At 32.0% G+C, this 16,711-nt stretch overlaps 1 protein-coding gene across 1 annotated transcript in view; it reads right to left on the reverse strand.

Moving 5' to 3' along the window:
* The window catches only part of map3k5 (mitogen-activated protein kinase kinase kinase 5), a 52,097-nt gene that overhangs the window by 13,346 nt on the left and 22,040 nt on the right, over positions 1–16,711 (reverse strand). The window contains exons 6-19 of the mRNA XM_073817091.1: positions 14,897–15,003; positions 13,565–13,735; positions 13,289–13,401; positions 11,251–11,410; positions 10,085–10,238; positions 9,682–9,789; positions 8,704–8,756; positions 7,523–7,618; positions 6,663–6,744; positions 6,437–6,570; positions 4,150–4,277; positions 3,927–4,063; positions 1,724–1,829; positions 1,455–1,612 (exon numbers count right to left, since the gene is read on the reverse strand). Coding sequence (XP_073673192.1) covers positions 1,455–1,612; positions 1,724–1,829; positions 3,927–4,063; positions 4,150–4,277; positions 6,437–6,570; positions 6,663–6,744; positions 7,523–7,618; positions 8,704–8,756; positions 9,682–9,789; positions 10,085–10,238; positions 11,251–11,410; positions 13,289–13,401; positions 13,565–13,735; positions 14,897–15,003 — 1,707 coding nt within the window. The remainder of the gene's footprint in view (positions 1–1,454; positions 1,613–1,723; positions 1,830–3,926; positions 4,064–4,149; positions 4,278–6,436; positions 6,571–6,662; positions 6,745–7,522; positions 7,619–8,703; positions 8,757–9,681; positions 9,790–10,084; positions 10,239–11,250; positions 11,411–13,288; positions 13,402–13,564; positions 13,736–14,896; positions 15,004–16,711) is intronic.

Genomic DNA, 16,711 nt, shown 5'->3' on the forward strand with positions numbered 1-16,711 from the left:
CTACACTCCCTACTAAATAATGGCAGAGCAAAAAAAATAGGTTTTTAATATTCGTGCAAATTTATTACAAATAAAAAACTGAAAAGATCCTGTTGCATAAGTATTCATACCCTTTTCTGGTACACTCGCAATTTAGCTCAGGAGCATTCATATTGCTTCTAGATGTTCCTACACTTGGAGTGGAGTTAAACTGTGGCAAATTCATTTGAATGAGTCTGATTTAGAAAGGCACACACCTCTCAGAAAAGGTCTAACAGCTGAAAATGCAGATCAGAGCAAAAACCAAGATAACTGCCTGTAGAGCTCAGTGACAGACTTGCGTTAAGGCGATGATCTAGGGAAGAGTTCAGAAACAAATCTGCTGCATTGAAGGTTGACAGAAGCATTCTCCATAATGGAAGACGATTGGAACAACTAGGACTCTAGAAAATGTCTGCCAGCCCCCATCCAAGCTGACAGAGATGGAGAGGTGAAAAGGTGAGGCAAAGAATGGCAGATAATTGCCAAATGCAGATGTGCAAAGATGGTCACATCAGACCCAAAAAGACTTGAGGCTGTAAAGCTGCTTCAACTATGGACTGAGATAAGCGTATGAATACTTATGCAATGTACTTATAGCAGTGTTTTATTTTTAATAAATTTTTAAAATTTGCAAATCAGTTTTTTGCTTTGTCATTATTATGGTGTATGGAGTGTAAACTGATGTGGGGGGAAACTAATTTAAAGCAGTTTAACATAATTCTGCAACAAAACAAAATGTGAAAATACTTTTGCAAGGCACTGTGTATTTTAGTATAACTATATGTGCCCTGCTGGGTTTAAAAACCATTTGAAAACTACTAAATAACAAATGTGACCCTGGACCACAAAACCAGTCATAAGGTTAAATTTGACAAAACTGAGATTTATACAATAGAAAGCTCAATAAATAAGCTTTCTATTGATGTATGGTTTGTTAGGATAGGACAATATTTGGCCGAGATACAACTATTTGAAATCAGAAATCTGAGGATGCAAAAAAATCAAAAAGACTGAGAAAATCACCTTTAAAGTTGTCCAAATTAGGTTCTTAACAATGCATATTACAAATCAAAAATTACATTTTGATATATTTACAGTAGGAATTTTACAAAAAAAATCTTCATGGAACGTGAACTTTACTTAATTTCCTAATGATTTTTGGCATAAAAGAAAAATCTAAAATTTTGACCCATGCAATGTATTTTTAGCTATTGCTACAAATAAACCCCAGCGACTTAAGACTGGTTTTGAGGTCCAGGGTCACAAATTACATTCAAATGCTTTTTATGTTTAACAAAGCACACATTCAGCACAGAGTAAAAACTAAAAGAGTGGCAAATTAGGCTACACATTAGGTACATTTTGTGCAAATATTCAGCACACTGAACACCAAGCATTAGTTCAGGACACTTTACAAAGTAATCATGACTGACCTTGAACATTGCTGCTTGTGGTTCCCCGAGCTCATAGAAGGGCGGTTTCCCAGTAGCCATTTCTATAATGGTGCAGCCTAGAGACCAGATGTCTGCTGGCTTACCGTACCCACGCGGCCCTTTATCTATGATTTCAGGGGCCATGTACTGTAACGTACCTGACACATTCAAACAAGTAATCAGTAACTGCTAATAAGAAGCAACATCAAATTGCTATTGACAAAAGGATACGGAAATATCAATAACAAAACAAATACTGCATTCAGTACCAGTAAAGGTTTCAGTGCAGGGGTTTATTCCAGCCAGACGTTTGGACGTTCCAAAATCGGAGATTTTCAAAACTCCACTGTAGGTGTTTATCAAGACATTATCCCCCTGTAGGTCATGAAAGTCAGTCAGCTTTCTGTGTAACTTCAGAATCTCAAAGAAATTTGAATACGGCACAATATACCAGTACTAAAAAGGTATCGCAATACCCTGCTTTAAAAAAAAAAAAAAAAAAAAAAAAAAAAAAAAAGTAAGATTCCGCATTTTTCTAGTACTGGTGCTTTAAGAAAGCATTTTGATAAAAGCCGTATTACAGTTTTGTACAGACGCTAGGACTCATTTCTCAATACTTAGGTCACTTTTGCAAAACTCTTCACACAATTCTCCTAACCGACTTTCAGCTTGGCAAAGCAGTTCATTTCACATTCAAAATGCACTACAACTACCAAAACACTTTATTCAGGTCTCAAATAAACTCATTCTTCCAGAACACTAGCAAAGGTTGACAGAAGACAAACACACTTTGTCACCCACAAAACAATGAGCTAAAAAACACTAACAACACGTAGCATTACACAGTGTTTTCTGGTGTAAAACGGACACATCTCTGTTTATAACTGCAATATATGTTACTGGAATGAATCAGACATGATGCAGAATTCGTCAATATTTTATGTTGTTGACTCATTTTTATTTTTTTGCACTAAGTAATTCCAAAATACAAGAATTTGTATACACACCATCCACTGATACAGATACAATAGTAATGCTAATCTACTCGCATTTTTAGATTTGAAATATGTTTCAATAAAATATTGCTGTTGAATTTTGCTGTTTTATTCAGTTTTGCATTATGTTATTGTTTTGAACATAAGTTTAACAGTTTTGAAAACAGTATGTAAGCATGCGCAAAATGTCCTGTACGTACAAAGATTTTTGGCAGTTGTTGTGTCTGAGTGAGAAAAGAATTCATGAAATTTGAGAGATGTAGTCATTGAATGCATTTTGTGCCAAAACAATGATAATTGATCCTCAGTTTAGCCCACATAGACTTCTGTTGTGCTCACTGTGTGAAGAGTTTTGCAAAAGTGACCTAAGTATTGAGAAATGTGTCCTAGCGTCTGTAAAAAACTGTAACACTATTTATTTAGGCTCCTATGGTTAAAGTGAAGTGGAAAACGTGGATGGAATTGCGGGATCCAGTCATAAAAACAGAATTTATTTTATAAGACGGAATATCACAGAAACGTAAAGGCTGCAACCCGTCAAAATAAAAGTTTGGTTTAACTTGACAGAAATATTACTTAATGTAATGATAGTACTACTACTAATAGTAAAAATATTATTTTATTTATTTAATATTATTATTATTTACCAGAATTTATTTACAAAAAAATTGTAAATACACAAGGCAATATTTCTGGAAAAAAATAAAAATAAATATTCTTTATAAATTCTTATTCATCTTTATTAATTAATTAGACATGTTTTTGATGATTTAAATTTAATACAACTATTAAAATGGAATGCAGAACGTTTATAGAAAACAGATTCACAGATTTTGATAAAAATAAAACTGAATTTAAGAAAAATAATAAAATGTTTTTATAGGGCCTTAAAATGTCATTTTTGTTAAACTTCTTTTGTTAAATTGTCTACGTTTCATGATTTAAATTAATTACACATGCTTTTTGAACACTATTTTGTAATGTAACCATTAAATTAGAGTCTAGAAAAAAATATATAATAATTAAAATTATAATTAAACGTAAAAAATAAATAAAACAAATTTCATAGGGCCCTATTTATTTCATTTGTGTCTTTGTTTTATTGCATTTGTCCTTTAGTTTGTTACTTGCATCTTTCTTCTTCTTATTAATAACAAAGATAAAATAAAAATTGACTATATCATGATATAAATTATTGTGAAATAAAATGACTAATTCATGAAAAAAGATTTGGCGTTATCCTTTTAGCTCTTATCAAATTTGCAAAGATTTAATTATTATTTTTTTTAAAGAGGGATGGAATGCTTTTTTAATAGATAAAAAAAATAACCTTTATCTGACTTTATCTGTCATTTTATGTTTTTGTCTTAGTATCGGTTCAGTAGGAGTATTGAGTCAAAATGTTGGTATCGTGACAACACTGCAATCACTTCACATCTGCGTATTCAACCTCATTTCAGGACGAAAGGTTTATTACCTTAATGTCTCTGTGAACAATCTGGTTGTCATGCAGGTATTTGAGACCCTCCAGTATCTGTTTGGTGTAGAAGCCGATAGTTGGCTCATTGTTCTTTAGAGGACCCCACTTTGATCTTAGCAATGCTGACAGACTGCCTGTGATTCACAAAAAAATGCATTTTTCACATTTTGAATAATACAGATGAATTTTGGCCTAAAGAAGTACGCTGTAAAGGTCTCACCTCCAGGCACCTGCTCCATGAAGATCTTGATGAAGCCATTCTCGCTGATGGAGCCGAGGTATTGCACGATGTTCTTGTGCTTGAGGTGTTTATGCAGGGCGATTTCCTCATGCAGAGGCTGTGAATATCTATCAGCACAGAGGTGTTACATGCGTTAGATGAACTTGCAGCCGTGTAAATGCATGCATTTTTCTTCTTTCTATTCACATTTGCTTAATCATATCCTCCTAAGTACATTTGAATAACGCTTATGCATTTATATTATATATAAAGTGTATAAACCCTCAGATTAAAAATCTGATGCTTTACCCACTGAGCTATCCTAAATTCCAGCCAACACACATGACACATGCACATACAACTCATGCATCTAGAACACTGGAAATTATGCATGACAACAGTAACAAGTAATCAGACTTTTCACGTTGGATATATGCCATAATGGAGGTAGTTTTGCCATAGTATACAGAGATACCAGTACAAGGACTAGAACATGCAGAATTCAATATATGATAAAAAAAAATAAAAAAAATATAAATAAATAAATAAATAAATAAATAAATAAATATATATATATATATATATATATATATATATATATATATATATATATATATATATATATTTTTTTTTTTTTTTTTTTTTTTTTTTTTTAATCATATATTGAATTCTGCATGTTCTAGTCCTTGTACTGGTATCTTCGCATTAACATCCATTCACACCTGCATGATCTGTAATTATCTGCCTAATAATTTTGTGCTTTTCTGCTATTTCTTGTGAAGTTAAATTAAAAATTAAATAAGTTTCAATCACTATTATGTCATTCTCATTGTAACATTGTGCATTACAGAACAAATTGCATGCTGTATTCATTTAATATTTAATATTTATTGCAGTGGGTGGCATTCCTGAATGCTTAAAATATTGAGGTTAGGTAATCAACACACACTTTAATCTGATTGCACTTAATTTGTCCATTTTGTTTTCATGTTTATTTTAAATGCATACAAAAAATGTTTTAAACCTGTTATAAACACTGTTATAAAAATTATGACATTGTGGCAAGTCTACACAAAAGTTTTCTAGGCTGTGCAATGAGAAAAGTACATTTCGTTATAGAATTCAATGAAGGTCAAAATGGTCAACATTGTCAAAATATACATCACCGCTCAAAAGTTTGAGAGCAGTAAGATTTTAATGTTTTTAAAAAAAAAAGTTTCTTATGCTCATCAAAAAACATAACACTGTGAAATATTATTACGACATAAAATTGTGTTTTTCTATATTAATATACATTAAAATTTTATTTATATCTGTAATTAAAGTTGAATTTTTAGAATCATTGCTCCAGTCTGCAGTGTCACATGATCCTTCAGAAATAATTCTAATATGCTGACTTATTATCAACGTTGAAAACTGTTTTTTTGTAACCTGTGATACTCAGGATTATTTCATCAATAAAAGGTTAAAAAGAACAGCATTTATTTAAAATAAAAAGGTTTTCTAACAATATACACTACTGTTCAAAAGTATTTATGTATGTACCCATGAAGGAGTGTTGTAAGTTTGTTATTGTGTTAAAGTTTATAAAAATAAAGTAAAAAAAAAATAAAAAAATAAAACTGTTTTTTTGTAACCAGTGATACTTTTTTTTTCAGGATTCTTTCATCAATAAAAGGTTAAAAAGAACAGCATTTATTTAAAATAAAAAGGTTTTCTAACAATATACACTACTGTTCAAAAGTTTGGGGTCAGTACATTTTTATTCTTTCTTTTTTGAAAGAAAATAATACTTTTATTCACCAAGGATGTGTTCAATTAATAAAAAGTGATAGATTTACATTGTTAGAAAAGATTTATATTTTGAAAAAACTGTTTTTTTTTTTTTTTTTACTTTTTATTTATCAAAGAATCCTGAAAAAAGTATCACAGGTTCTAAAACACATTTGGCAGCACAACTGTTTCCAACATTTATAATTCTAATAATAAATCAGCATATTAGAATGATTTCTGAAGGATCATGTGACACTTAAGACTGGAGTAACAGCTGATGAAAATTGAGCTTCACAGGAATAAATTATATTTTAAAGTATATTCAAATAAAAAAAACATATTTTGCAATATGACAGTTTTTTTTTCTGTATTTTGATCAAATAAGTCTTCTTTAAAAAGCATTAGTGTACATATATTTACTGCAATGACACACATTCCTATCCAAATGAATTCAATTTCAAAGTGAAATAAAATGTCCTTCCAGAAATTTGTAAAAAAAAGAAAACTTGCTCACCTACTGTCCCGTTCAGGAATCTCTTTGATGGCTAAGCGCACCTGGTTACTGAGGTCACGACCGGCATAGACTACCCCAAACGTGCCCTTACCCAGAACCACCCTCTCTCCATGCTCATCGTATTCATAATCATACTGCAGGCACACAAGAACACAAATCACTTACTGTCTTGCCTCCCTGTTGCTCAGCACTATATATATAGCAAAAGCAAACAACAATCATTTACCTCTAAAGCCTCCGATTCACACTCAGGCTCTTCTGTGCCTTTCCAGGCCTCCTCAGTGAGAGTGTTTACCAGATCACAGAACCTACGCAAGACAGACATCATCACAACTTATAAAGTCAAATAACTTAAATGACAGTGCACATGCTTTAAATACACAAAGATGCACATTGTTATTAACTTTTAGACCTTCTTAGTATAGTATGCCCTGGGCCTGCACATAGTATAAATGTGACCATCGACCACAATCTGAAAGTTGAATAAATAAGCTTTCCATTGATGTCTGGTTTGTTAGGATAGGACAATATTTGGCCAAGATACAACTATTTATAAATCTGGAATCTGAGGGTGCAAAAAAATCTAAATATTGAGAAAATTGCCTTTAAAGTTGTCCTAATCAAGTTCTTAGCAATGCATATGACTAATTAAAAATGAAGTTTTGATACATTTACAGTAGGAAATTTACAAAATATTTCCATGGAACATGATCTGCACTTAATATCCTAATGATTTATGGCATAAAAGAAAAATTGATAAATTTGACCTATACAACGTATTAAAATAAACCCGTGCTCCTTAAGACTGGTTTTGTGGTCACCTTCACAAATGAAATGTTCGTTCATATAATTTATTTTCATTGCATGAGTTGGTAACCGTCTGTCGTCTCTATTTCTTGCCCCCTCATGACTGAAAGTAAATAATTTGCTATTTTTAAACAACAGCCCATGTCTAATGCTTTTAGCAGCAGATGGAATTATTGGCTGATGCATTTTGCATTGCTAGTGTCTAAAATAAGTCTAGTAGGCAATCAAATCTGCAGGCACTGTAAGAAAAAATAAATGCAATGTGGGAAAAAGGCATACCTCTTGCAGTGCATCTCTGCGCAGAAATAGATTTGGAAGTCTTCAGAGTTGTTCACCACATACAGAAAACAGCTGCGCTCATCAAATTTGGAGATGCTTTAGACAAAAAAAAAAGAAGGTTAAAAAAAAAATGCTTTATCCCAGGTCATAATATTTATATGTATAATACACTATTTTTCCAAAAGTATGAACACTGCAAAAATGCTTTTCTTACTTAGACTTTTTGTCTTGTTTCCAGCTAAAGTATCTAAAAATTCATAAATCAAGACGGATTTTCTTGTCTTGTTTTCCGAAAAAAATATTCAAAATTAAGTGTTTTTGCTTGAAACAAGCAAAATAATCTGCCAATAGGGTAAGAAAAATAATCTTGTTTTCCGTTTGAAATAAAAAACTTATTTTGCTTGTTCTAAGGAAAAACTCACTTAATTTTGACTTTTTTTTTCTTTTTTCAGAAAACAAGTAAATAATTTTTACTCATCTAGAAAATCCCTCTGGATTTAAGAATTTTTAGATATTTTGGCTGGAAACAAGACAAAACATTTTTTGCAGTAAACAGGTTTGGCTACTTTAGTAATTCCCATGAGTGTAAATATTAATGTTTAAGCATATTCTCTGCTGAGACTCTGCACCAAAAACTCCAAAACCAAAAACCAATATCTTGTACACTATATGGACAAAAGTATTGGGACACCCCCTTCTTTAGAACAGAAAAAGGCACTTCCAAATCTGTGGCAACAAAGATGAAAACACAATTCATGTATTTAAAAATTGTATTTCCATCTCTGTTGCAACAGTTTTGGAAGTGTCTAAAATGACTGTACCCATATGTAAAAGTCATTGTTGTTTGGTGATGAGTTTTTAGCTCAAGGTCTGCATTTAAAGTCATACCAGAGGTGGACAGATAAGATTAGGTCTTGCCTTATACACAGATGCATTGTCATTGTAAGAATATAAAAGGGTTCTGTCAAAACTGTTGCTATAAAATTAGAAGCACAAAATTCCCTAGAATATCATTATATGCTTAAACATTAAGATTTGTGCTCATGGAAATTACTAAAATAGTCAAACCTGTTCATTAGAAGGGGGTCTGAATTCTTTTGGCAATAGAGTGTATAGTAAATAAATCATGTTCTACTGCTGTCTTCTAGTGCTGGAAGGTCAGTTTACCCTACAGCATTTACCTCACTCCTCGTACTGATGTAGCACTGAAATTCCACTCATGGATCCCTTGATTCTAAAACACAGAGAGAGAAATTGTATCCATCCAGGCATAACATAATTTCGCATATTTTTTTTTTCTGCACGACGGATAGCATTAAAACATGATAGCATTTGCAGTCTGCAAGATACAGCGAATGATGTTCACAATAAACTGACTACATTATATTTCATTGTTGGACGTGCATGAAATACAGGTTGCGTTCAAAATCTTAGGCCGCCGACTTGTTTCCTCACTGACAAGTAAGGAAATGACTTGCAATGACCGCATGCAGCAAGTAAATCGTGCAAAAATGTCTCAAAACTTCTGAAGAATTTAGAAATAGAAAATAAAAAAGATGTCTATTTTAAATAAATGCTGTTCTTTTTAACTTTTTATTGATCAAAGAATCCTGAAAAAAGTATCACAGGTTCCAAACAAATATTAAGCAACACATCTGTTTCCAGCACTGATATAAATCAGCATATCAGAATGATTTCTGAAGGATCATGTGACACTAAAGACTGGAGTAATGATGCTTTGATCACAGAAATAAATTAGATTTAATGTAGATTGAAATAGAAGAATGCCGTTTTACATCGTAATGATATTTCACAAGATGAGCATTCGAAACCTATTTAAAATACATTAAAAATCTTACTGATCGTAAACTTTTGAGTGGTAGTGCATGTATACATGTATGTATAATACACGAAAAAGGCACATACATTTTAGGAGCTTTTTTAAGACCGGCTTAAATGAAATGAATATGAAGAAACATATGCATTCTCAAAATAAATAAATCCTGTAGAACATGGAAGAGTGTCATGCTTTTCCTTAAAAATGTGCAGCACTCTATACTATAATGTTTGGATTTGTAAGCATTTAGAGAATTACAGTCGTACAGCAATTAAAAAAACATCTCAATTTAAGAACAAACAGATAAATAGGAAGTTATTACTTTGTCATCAGGAGTCACGTGCCAGATGGACAATGTGTTCTCTTCCACATCTTTGTTGATTGAGAGGTAAGATGGCTGATACACTTTAGTGGGCTCTAATATCAACACCTGCACACAACAAAAACATGCAAAAAAATTTAATTAATGCTTTGCATGCCATTAACAGCCATTAGTCTTACAAGGTGTATCAAGTCAATGCTCTTACTAGCACTAAGATAAAATAAAATAACAATTGCCAGTGCCTAAATGACTGTTTATAAGGGTTTATAACAGGGTTTTTTAATGCATGTAAATGTGAATGCCACTTTCGTGTCTTAAATGACTTTCTCACAGTAAGTGTTCTGGTTTGGCAATGCAATGTGGCAACGCAGTATAACAGTCACTGTGTGAAGAGGGTTCATACAGGAAAACGGACGGATGTCACATCTGTTTTGGTGGCTTCCACCATGAAGTCCATCCAGAAGTCCACAAGCTCTTGTTTAGGGGCCTGCGGATCAGTGGTTGGTTTTGTAAAGTGCTTATAGATGAGGATGGTCTCAACCAGAGAGCGGAGATACCTGAAATACACATAAAACACCTTAATGAATGAACAACAGCCCATATTTATAATAACACAATCATATTTAAAAATGACTTTAATCATATAAATGGAGAACATATATTTATTATACGTTATAAAGTCCAGTTCTGGGGAGAAACAAAAGACATGTTCACAGAATTGCAAGTTGTTATCTCACAATTCTGACTTAAATTGCAATTATGAGTTTACATCCCACAATTCTGACTTTATATCTCACAATTGCAAGTTTATATCTCACAATTCTGAGAAAAAAGTCCGTTTTTTATCTTTTATTTAGTGGTGGACACAGGCTTTCCTACAGTAAGGGTCACCAAAAAGAAGTTTTTTTAATTAAATGTTTTTAAACAATACAAAACAAAAACTAAAACATCTCTCATACGTAATGCACAGCTCTGTTGATGTAAAACCAGATTAATTTATGGAACCTCCTTCAAAGATTCAAGAATCATCTTTATTTATTTATTGTATTTATAATATTAACATATTTTAATGACGGAATATTAAGCTAAATAAATAGTTTTGTTCATCAAAATAAACAGAAAATAGTACAAACTTTGCTAAAGTGAATGTTTTGAACACGTATTAATTGGAATATTACGCAAACCATATTACTAAACGTATTGCATACTTTAAGTAGTGTATTTATAATAATATTTTGTTCTGTGCTGATGAGGCTTTTATCTCACACAGACAAAACAAGCCAGATTTATGATTTATTTTCCAACAAAATGTTTGCTCAATCAATGTTTAATAAAAAATTATAAATGTTATACTATACACTGTCGAAGAAGTAAAAAGCACATTTTGTGTGTGAGTTTTTGATTACTTTATTAAAAAAATCAAATAAAATCAATGAAAGATTTCAGGACTCTCTATGAATTGAAATGTCCTAAACACTGTTTTTGTTCAAATTTAAATTGTAATAGTTATATATTAATACATATTATTTGAAACAGTGACGCATGTGAAATGTAATTTCGTGCACATACCAAATAGGAGCTTTAAGCTTGAAGAGTTTCTCAGAGGCCTGGATGACTCGAGTGTTGTCACAGGCCAGAATACTAGCCCCGAGAAAGAAACCCACATCCCAGTAGCTCTGTAATCTATCCAAACTGCCCTTCTTCCCCAGGAGACTGCTCAACTTCACACCTACAAAACACACAGATTAACTGCATATATTCTATTAAGACGCATATTAATACATGGGAGACTTATTAATTTATTGATTTATATGACATTTTGGTTCCTCTCTCTGTATAATATATGGGATATATGAGGACGGTCTTTATTAATTAGCAAGTATCAACAGTAGTATTTTGGAAAATGGCAAAATTAATATGCAAATGAATTTTTCAATTTGTCACATTATTTTTGCACAATTGTATGGAAGCCCGTTTCTGCCACTGAATACAAAATAAAAAAGTAACTGCGACTTTTTTTGCAATTGCGAGTTTATATTTTGCAATTCAGAATTTTTTTCTCAGAACTGTGATATAAATGCACAACTGCGAGTTATAAAGTCAGAATTGCGGGATATAAATTTATAATTGTGAGAAATAAAGTCTGAATTGCAAGATATAAACTTGCAATTCAGATTGTTTTCATGCAATTGCGACTTTGTATCTCGCAATTCAGACTTTTTTCTCAGAATTGTGAGATATAAACTTGCAATTGCAAGTTTACATCAGGCAATTCTGATTTAATTTCTTAAATATCTGGGAATTCAAACTTTATAACTTGCACTTGCAAGTTTATATCATGCAACTGCAACTTTATTTCTCAGAATTGCTAGTTTACATCTTGCAATTGCGACTTTATTTCTCAGAACTGTGAGTTTATATCTTACAATTCAGAGAAAAAAAAAAAAAAGTCAGAAGTTTGTATCATGCAATTCTGAGAAAAAGTCAGAATTGTGAGATAAGTCGTAATAACCTTTTTTATTTAGTGCCGGAAACGGGCTTCCATACAATTAGGATAACTAATGTAAACTGTTTTTTATTTCAATTTTTTAAACAATACTTGAAGAACAAAAAACATCCATCATACGTAATGCAATAATGTTTTTTATTTTAATATACTGTAAAATATAATTTATTCCTGTGATGCAAAGCTGAATTTTTATCAGCTGTTACTCCAGTCTTAAGTGTCACATGATCCTTCAGAAATCATTCTAATTTGCTGATTTATTATTAGAATGATCAATTTTGGAAACAGCTGCGTTGCCAAATATTTTTGTGGAACCTGTGATTCTTTTTTTTCGGGATTCTTTAATGAATAACAAGTTAAAAAGAACAATTTACTTAAAATATAAATATTTTCTAACATTGTAAATCTATGCTGTCACTTTTTATTAAATTTACCACATCCTTGGTGAATAAAAGTATTTATTCTTTCAAAAAAAGAAAGAATAAAAATCTACTGACCCCAAACGTTTCAACAGTAGTGTATATTGTTAGAAAACCTTTCTATTTGAAATAAATGCTGTTCTTTTGAACCTTTTATTGATCAAAGAATCCTAAAAAACAAGTATCACAGGTAACTAAAAAAAATATAAAGCAGCACAACTGTTTTCAAAAGATTCTGATAATAAATCAGCTTATTATAATGATTTCTGAAGAATCAAGTGACACTGAAGACTCTGAAAATGTAACTTTAATTACAGATATAAATTAAATTTTAATGTATATTAATATAGAAAAACATTGTTTTAGATCATGATAATATTTCACAATATTACATTTTTTTCTGTATTTTTAATCAAACAAACAACCTTGATAAGCATAAGGAACTTCTTTAAAAAAACATTAAAAATCTTACTGATCCCAAACTTGCGTGGTAGTGACACAAAATAAATGTTGATCTTGCACAAACTTTCAGGGGAAGTTCTTATGATGCCAGACAGTTAAAAAAAAAATAGTAGAAAGAAAAAAGAAAAAAAAACATTTTGCCCCACCACTTTTGTAGGAGTGGTTGAACTGAGTGGTTGAGTCTCAAGCCAGTATTATCCAAGCTGTCAATCAAACGCACCTACTTTACGCAGCTCAAAGGAGGAGTCAAACTGATGTCCTGCAGCCAATAACAGCACTGCATAGTTTATCCCAGAGTGCAACGTGGGCTCAGACTCAAAACCTTTTCTAAACCTGTATATGGAAAGAAACCGAGACAGTACAGTGCCAATGTACCTGTTACTATGGCCACTTTATTGGTGAATCTCATAAAACCTGTTAACACTTTCACAATGCAATAATCCTAAAAGCAGACTTCATTTTGTTTTTGTATTTTTGCATGAAATGTGATCCTCACCAGTGTATGCCTTGATCTCTGCTATCAGTGTCGATGAAATGAGAGTCCAGGAACATATCCTTATAGATTCGTCCAACCAGGCAATAAATATCCGATGCCACCTGCTCATCTGAGTTCACCAACGGCAACATAATGTCCAGAGCCTTCTGACGGTCTCCTGGTAGGTTTCTCCTGCAGGGACAAACCAAAAAGACTGTGAAAATCAGAAATTAACAAAAAAGTTAGATCTATGCATTTTCTTTTTGTTCAAATACTTTTAGTTTAGTTTAAAGCGAGACACTGCAGGTGAATAGGGTAAAAAAAAAAAAAACTAACAGTTATCACCTTACTTACCCAGTTGATTGATTACATTGATAACTGCAAACATTTTTTTGTATTATAAGTTTTCTAAAATGTTAGGTTTAAATATGCAAATGAGGCATTATTTAATAAAATATGCACTAATTTGCATACATTTCTAGTACAAAAATCTAAACACTGGATGAAGTTTCAAAATTCCTGTTTATTTATTTTTTGACATATTAGAGTCAAAAGTTTTTACAGAGGGGATTTGGGGTATTTCATTTTGTCACTCCATAATTCAGAAAAAAACTTGTAACAGACGGAAAACAATGTATTTTTACTATTTAAAAAACAACAACTAATAGTTATCACCTTACTTACCAAGTTGCTTGATTACATTGATTGCAAACATTTTTTGTATTACAAGTTTTCTAAAATGTTAGGTTTAAATATGCAAATGAGACATTATTTAATAAAACGTACTTATTTGCATACATTTCTAGCACAAAAATAAAAAAACTGAATAAAGTCAATTTCAAAATTGTTTAATTTAATTTTTTTGACATATTAGAGTCAAATGTTTTTACAGAAGGAATCTCATTTTAACGAGAAAATACTTTTAGGAAAATAGGAAACACTGTATTTTTTACAATTTGGGGGGGGGGGGGGTAAAATGTATAAAATCAAGCAAATGATATATGAACAAATCCCTCTGTAAAAACCTTCAGGATATAGACAGGAATAGAACTGTAAAGTTTGGTGTGTCTAAGTGCTACTGAAGTGGAGATTTATGGCTCAGTGTAGGAGAAAAAAAAACTCATTTTGAGAAAACGTTAAGCCTTTAAAAATATGCATAACAGTGTCTTTTGGGTGTTTTCTTTCCACTATTCTGAGAAAACCAAACCAAAAAGCCCAAAATCTCAAACTTGACAGGTGCATGAAAAAAAAACAGTGTTTTTGCCTGCAGTGTCTGCCCTTAAATATCAAATATTCTGATTAGCTGTGTTTATGTGGTGTCACAGTATTTTAAGTAAGATATTCAGCCATCACCTGTTGAGGGCAAAGGCGTAGTGGAACTTTATGTGAGGATGAGCCACGGGGTCAAAGGTCGGCAGCTTTTCCAGTGTTTCAACTAACTTCACAATGGATTCATAATCCTACAAACAGATAACCAAAAGACAAAAAGACAGGAAATTAATATTAATTATACAATATTATAAAATACATGTGGATTCCTGTATGATGTATGATCCTCCTGATGTGAAAAAAGGTAATCTTTATGAATAATTCTGCCATAAAAGTACATTCAGTTTCTTTGTATTTCTTTATTCTAAACCGCTTTGTTCAAACATAATGATTCTTGCATGTAAAATGTATCTGCTTCATATTTCATTCAAATAAAAGCACTAAAATATTCATGAGAACCTCTTAAATAAGAGCTAGAGTCACAGTAACCACAAAAACATAATTAATTAGACTTTTGACACATTGTCTTTCAATTTGAAACTTGGAAATAATGTACTACACGACACTTTAACTTCACTATAAGCTCATGCACAGCAAATCAAACTAAACAATTTGTGATTTCAGACTTTCGTTCATGCCCAGTTTTTAAAACCTATATCAAGTATATCACGTCTTGTGATAATGACAAGATGAAGTGAAAAGCAGAAACTAGAATGAATCATTGAAACAAACCGAATCGCCTAAATGAGTCAAACTTCTAAAATACTAAAACAAAGCTGAAAAACCAAGGCAAACATAATTATAACCAATTATGATGAACAATGCTGATTTGCAGTGGTTAGTAAATGACACACAGAAAAACTAACTTTAAAGTGCATTAACAAAAACACCCATTTAATTTTGAGACTTATGACAATGGTGATGAAATTAAGTTGTGTGTGTCTTTGGTGCAAGAAACCTTAGAAGTCAAAAAAATAAAAATATAGAAGTTCAGAATATGGCCTAAGAGAGAGATTTATATGCAATGAAATGAAGGTAACAAAGTGCATGAAAACTATGCAACTGTAGTTAACAGTCAGTTATCATACATTTTACTTTTAAGGTAACTTACTTCCAAGGTGTGTCAGAATTATAGCAGCGCATTTATGACTTCCTGTTCTCCTCTTATTAATTTTTAACAGGACAGGCACTATTAGGATCCTTTCTTTGAGTACTGGACAACTTCAATATCCAAAAGCAACAGTACTTTTATTCTTCTACATTTGGCTAGGCTAGCAGATTGATACCAGTTTTGTCTTAACAAAATTGACTGCCTCCAACATTTCTAACATTTTGACTTGGAATCTCTACACCTCACCTTGACATCTTCAGGAGAAATCTATGGTTTTCTTAATTAAAAGTGAAAGTATTTGAGGCAAGAAATGAGCATCTTGTATTTTCGTCAAAGCATAAGCTTTTTAGTACACAGATGTTTTTAAGGTGTACTTGTGGGCCTGATGGACTTCTCGTTATGTGTTACTGATGCAATCCCAGAGGGTGGAGTATGCTTCAAGTAAACAGTGTTTTATGGACACATACCTTTGTACATATTATGCATCATTTACAAGGTGTACCCTCTTTACATGGGCATGACAGGAGTACTTTTGGATGTATATTTGCACAAAGTAAACAAAGTTTCCTCACTCTAGACTCATGTTAACATGTTGAGATGGGATGGGATGAGAAACATCCATACAGAAGAACGTCCTGGATGTGTGTGTACTAGGGGTGAGAATCTTCAGGCACTTCACGATCTGATCCGATTCTGATTCTGGGAGTCACGATCAGATTTCAAAATTGTTCTTGATCTACATTTTTCCCCAATTAATTCTTCTGCTGTGCAAATACATCTTTACAACT

This window comes from Garra rufa, chromosome 13 (genome assembly GCF_049309525.1).
Source record: "Garra rufa chromosome 13, GarRuf1.0, whole genome shotgun sequence".
Lineage (NCBI taxonomy): Eukaryota > Metazoa > Chordata > Actinopteri > Cypriniformes > Cyprinidae > Garra > Garra rufa.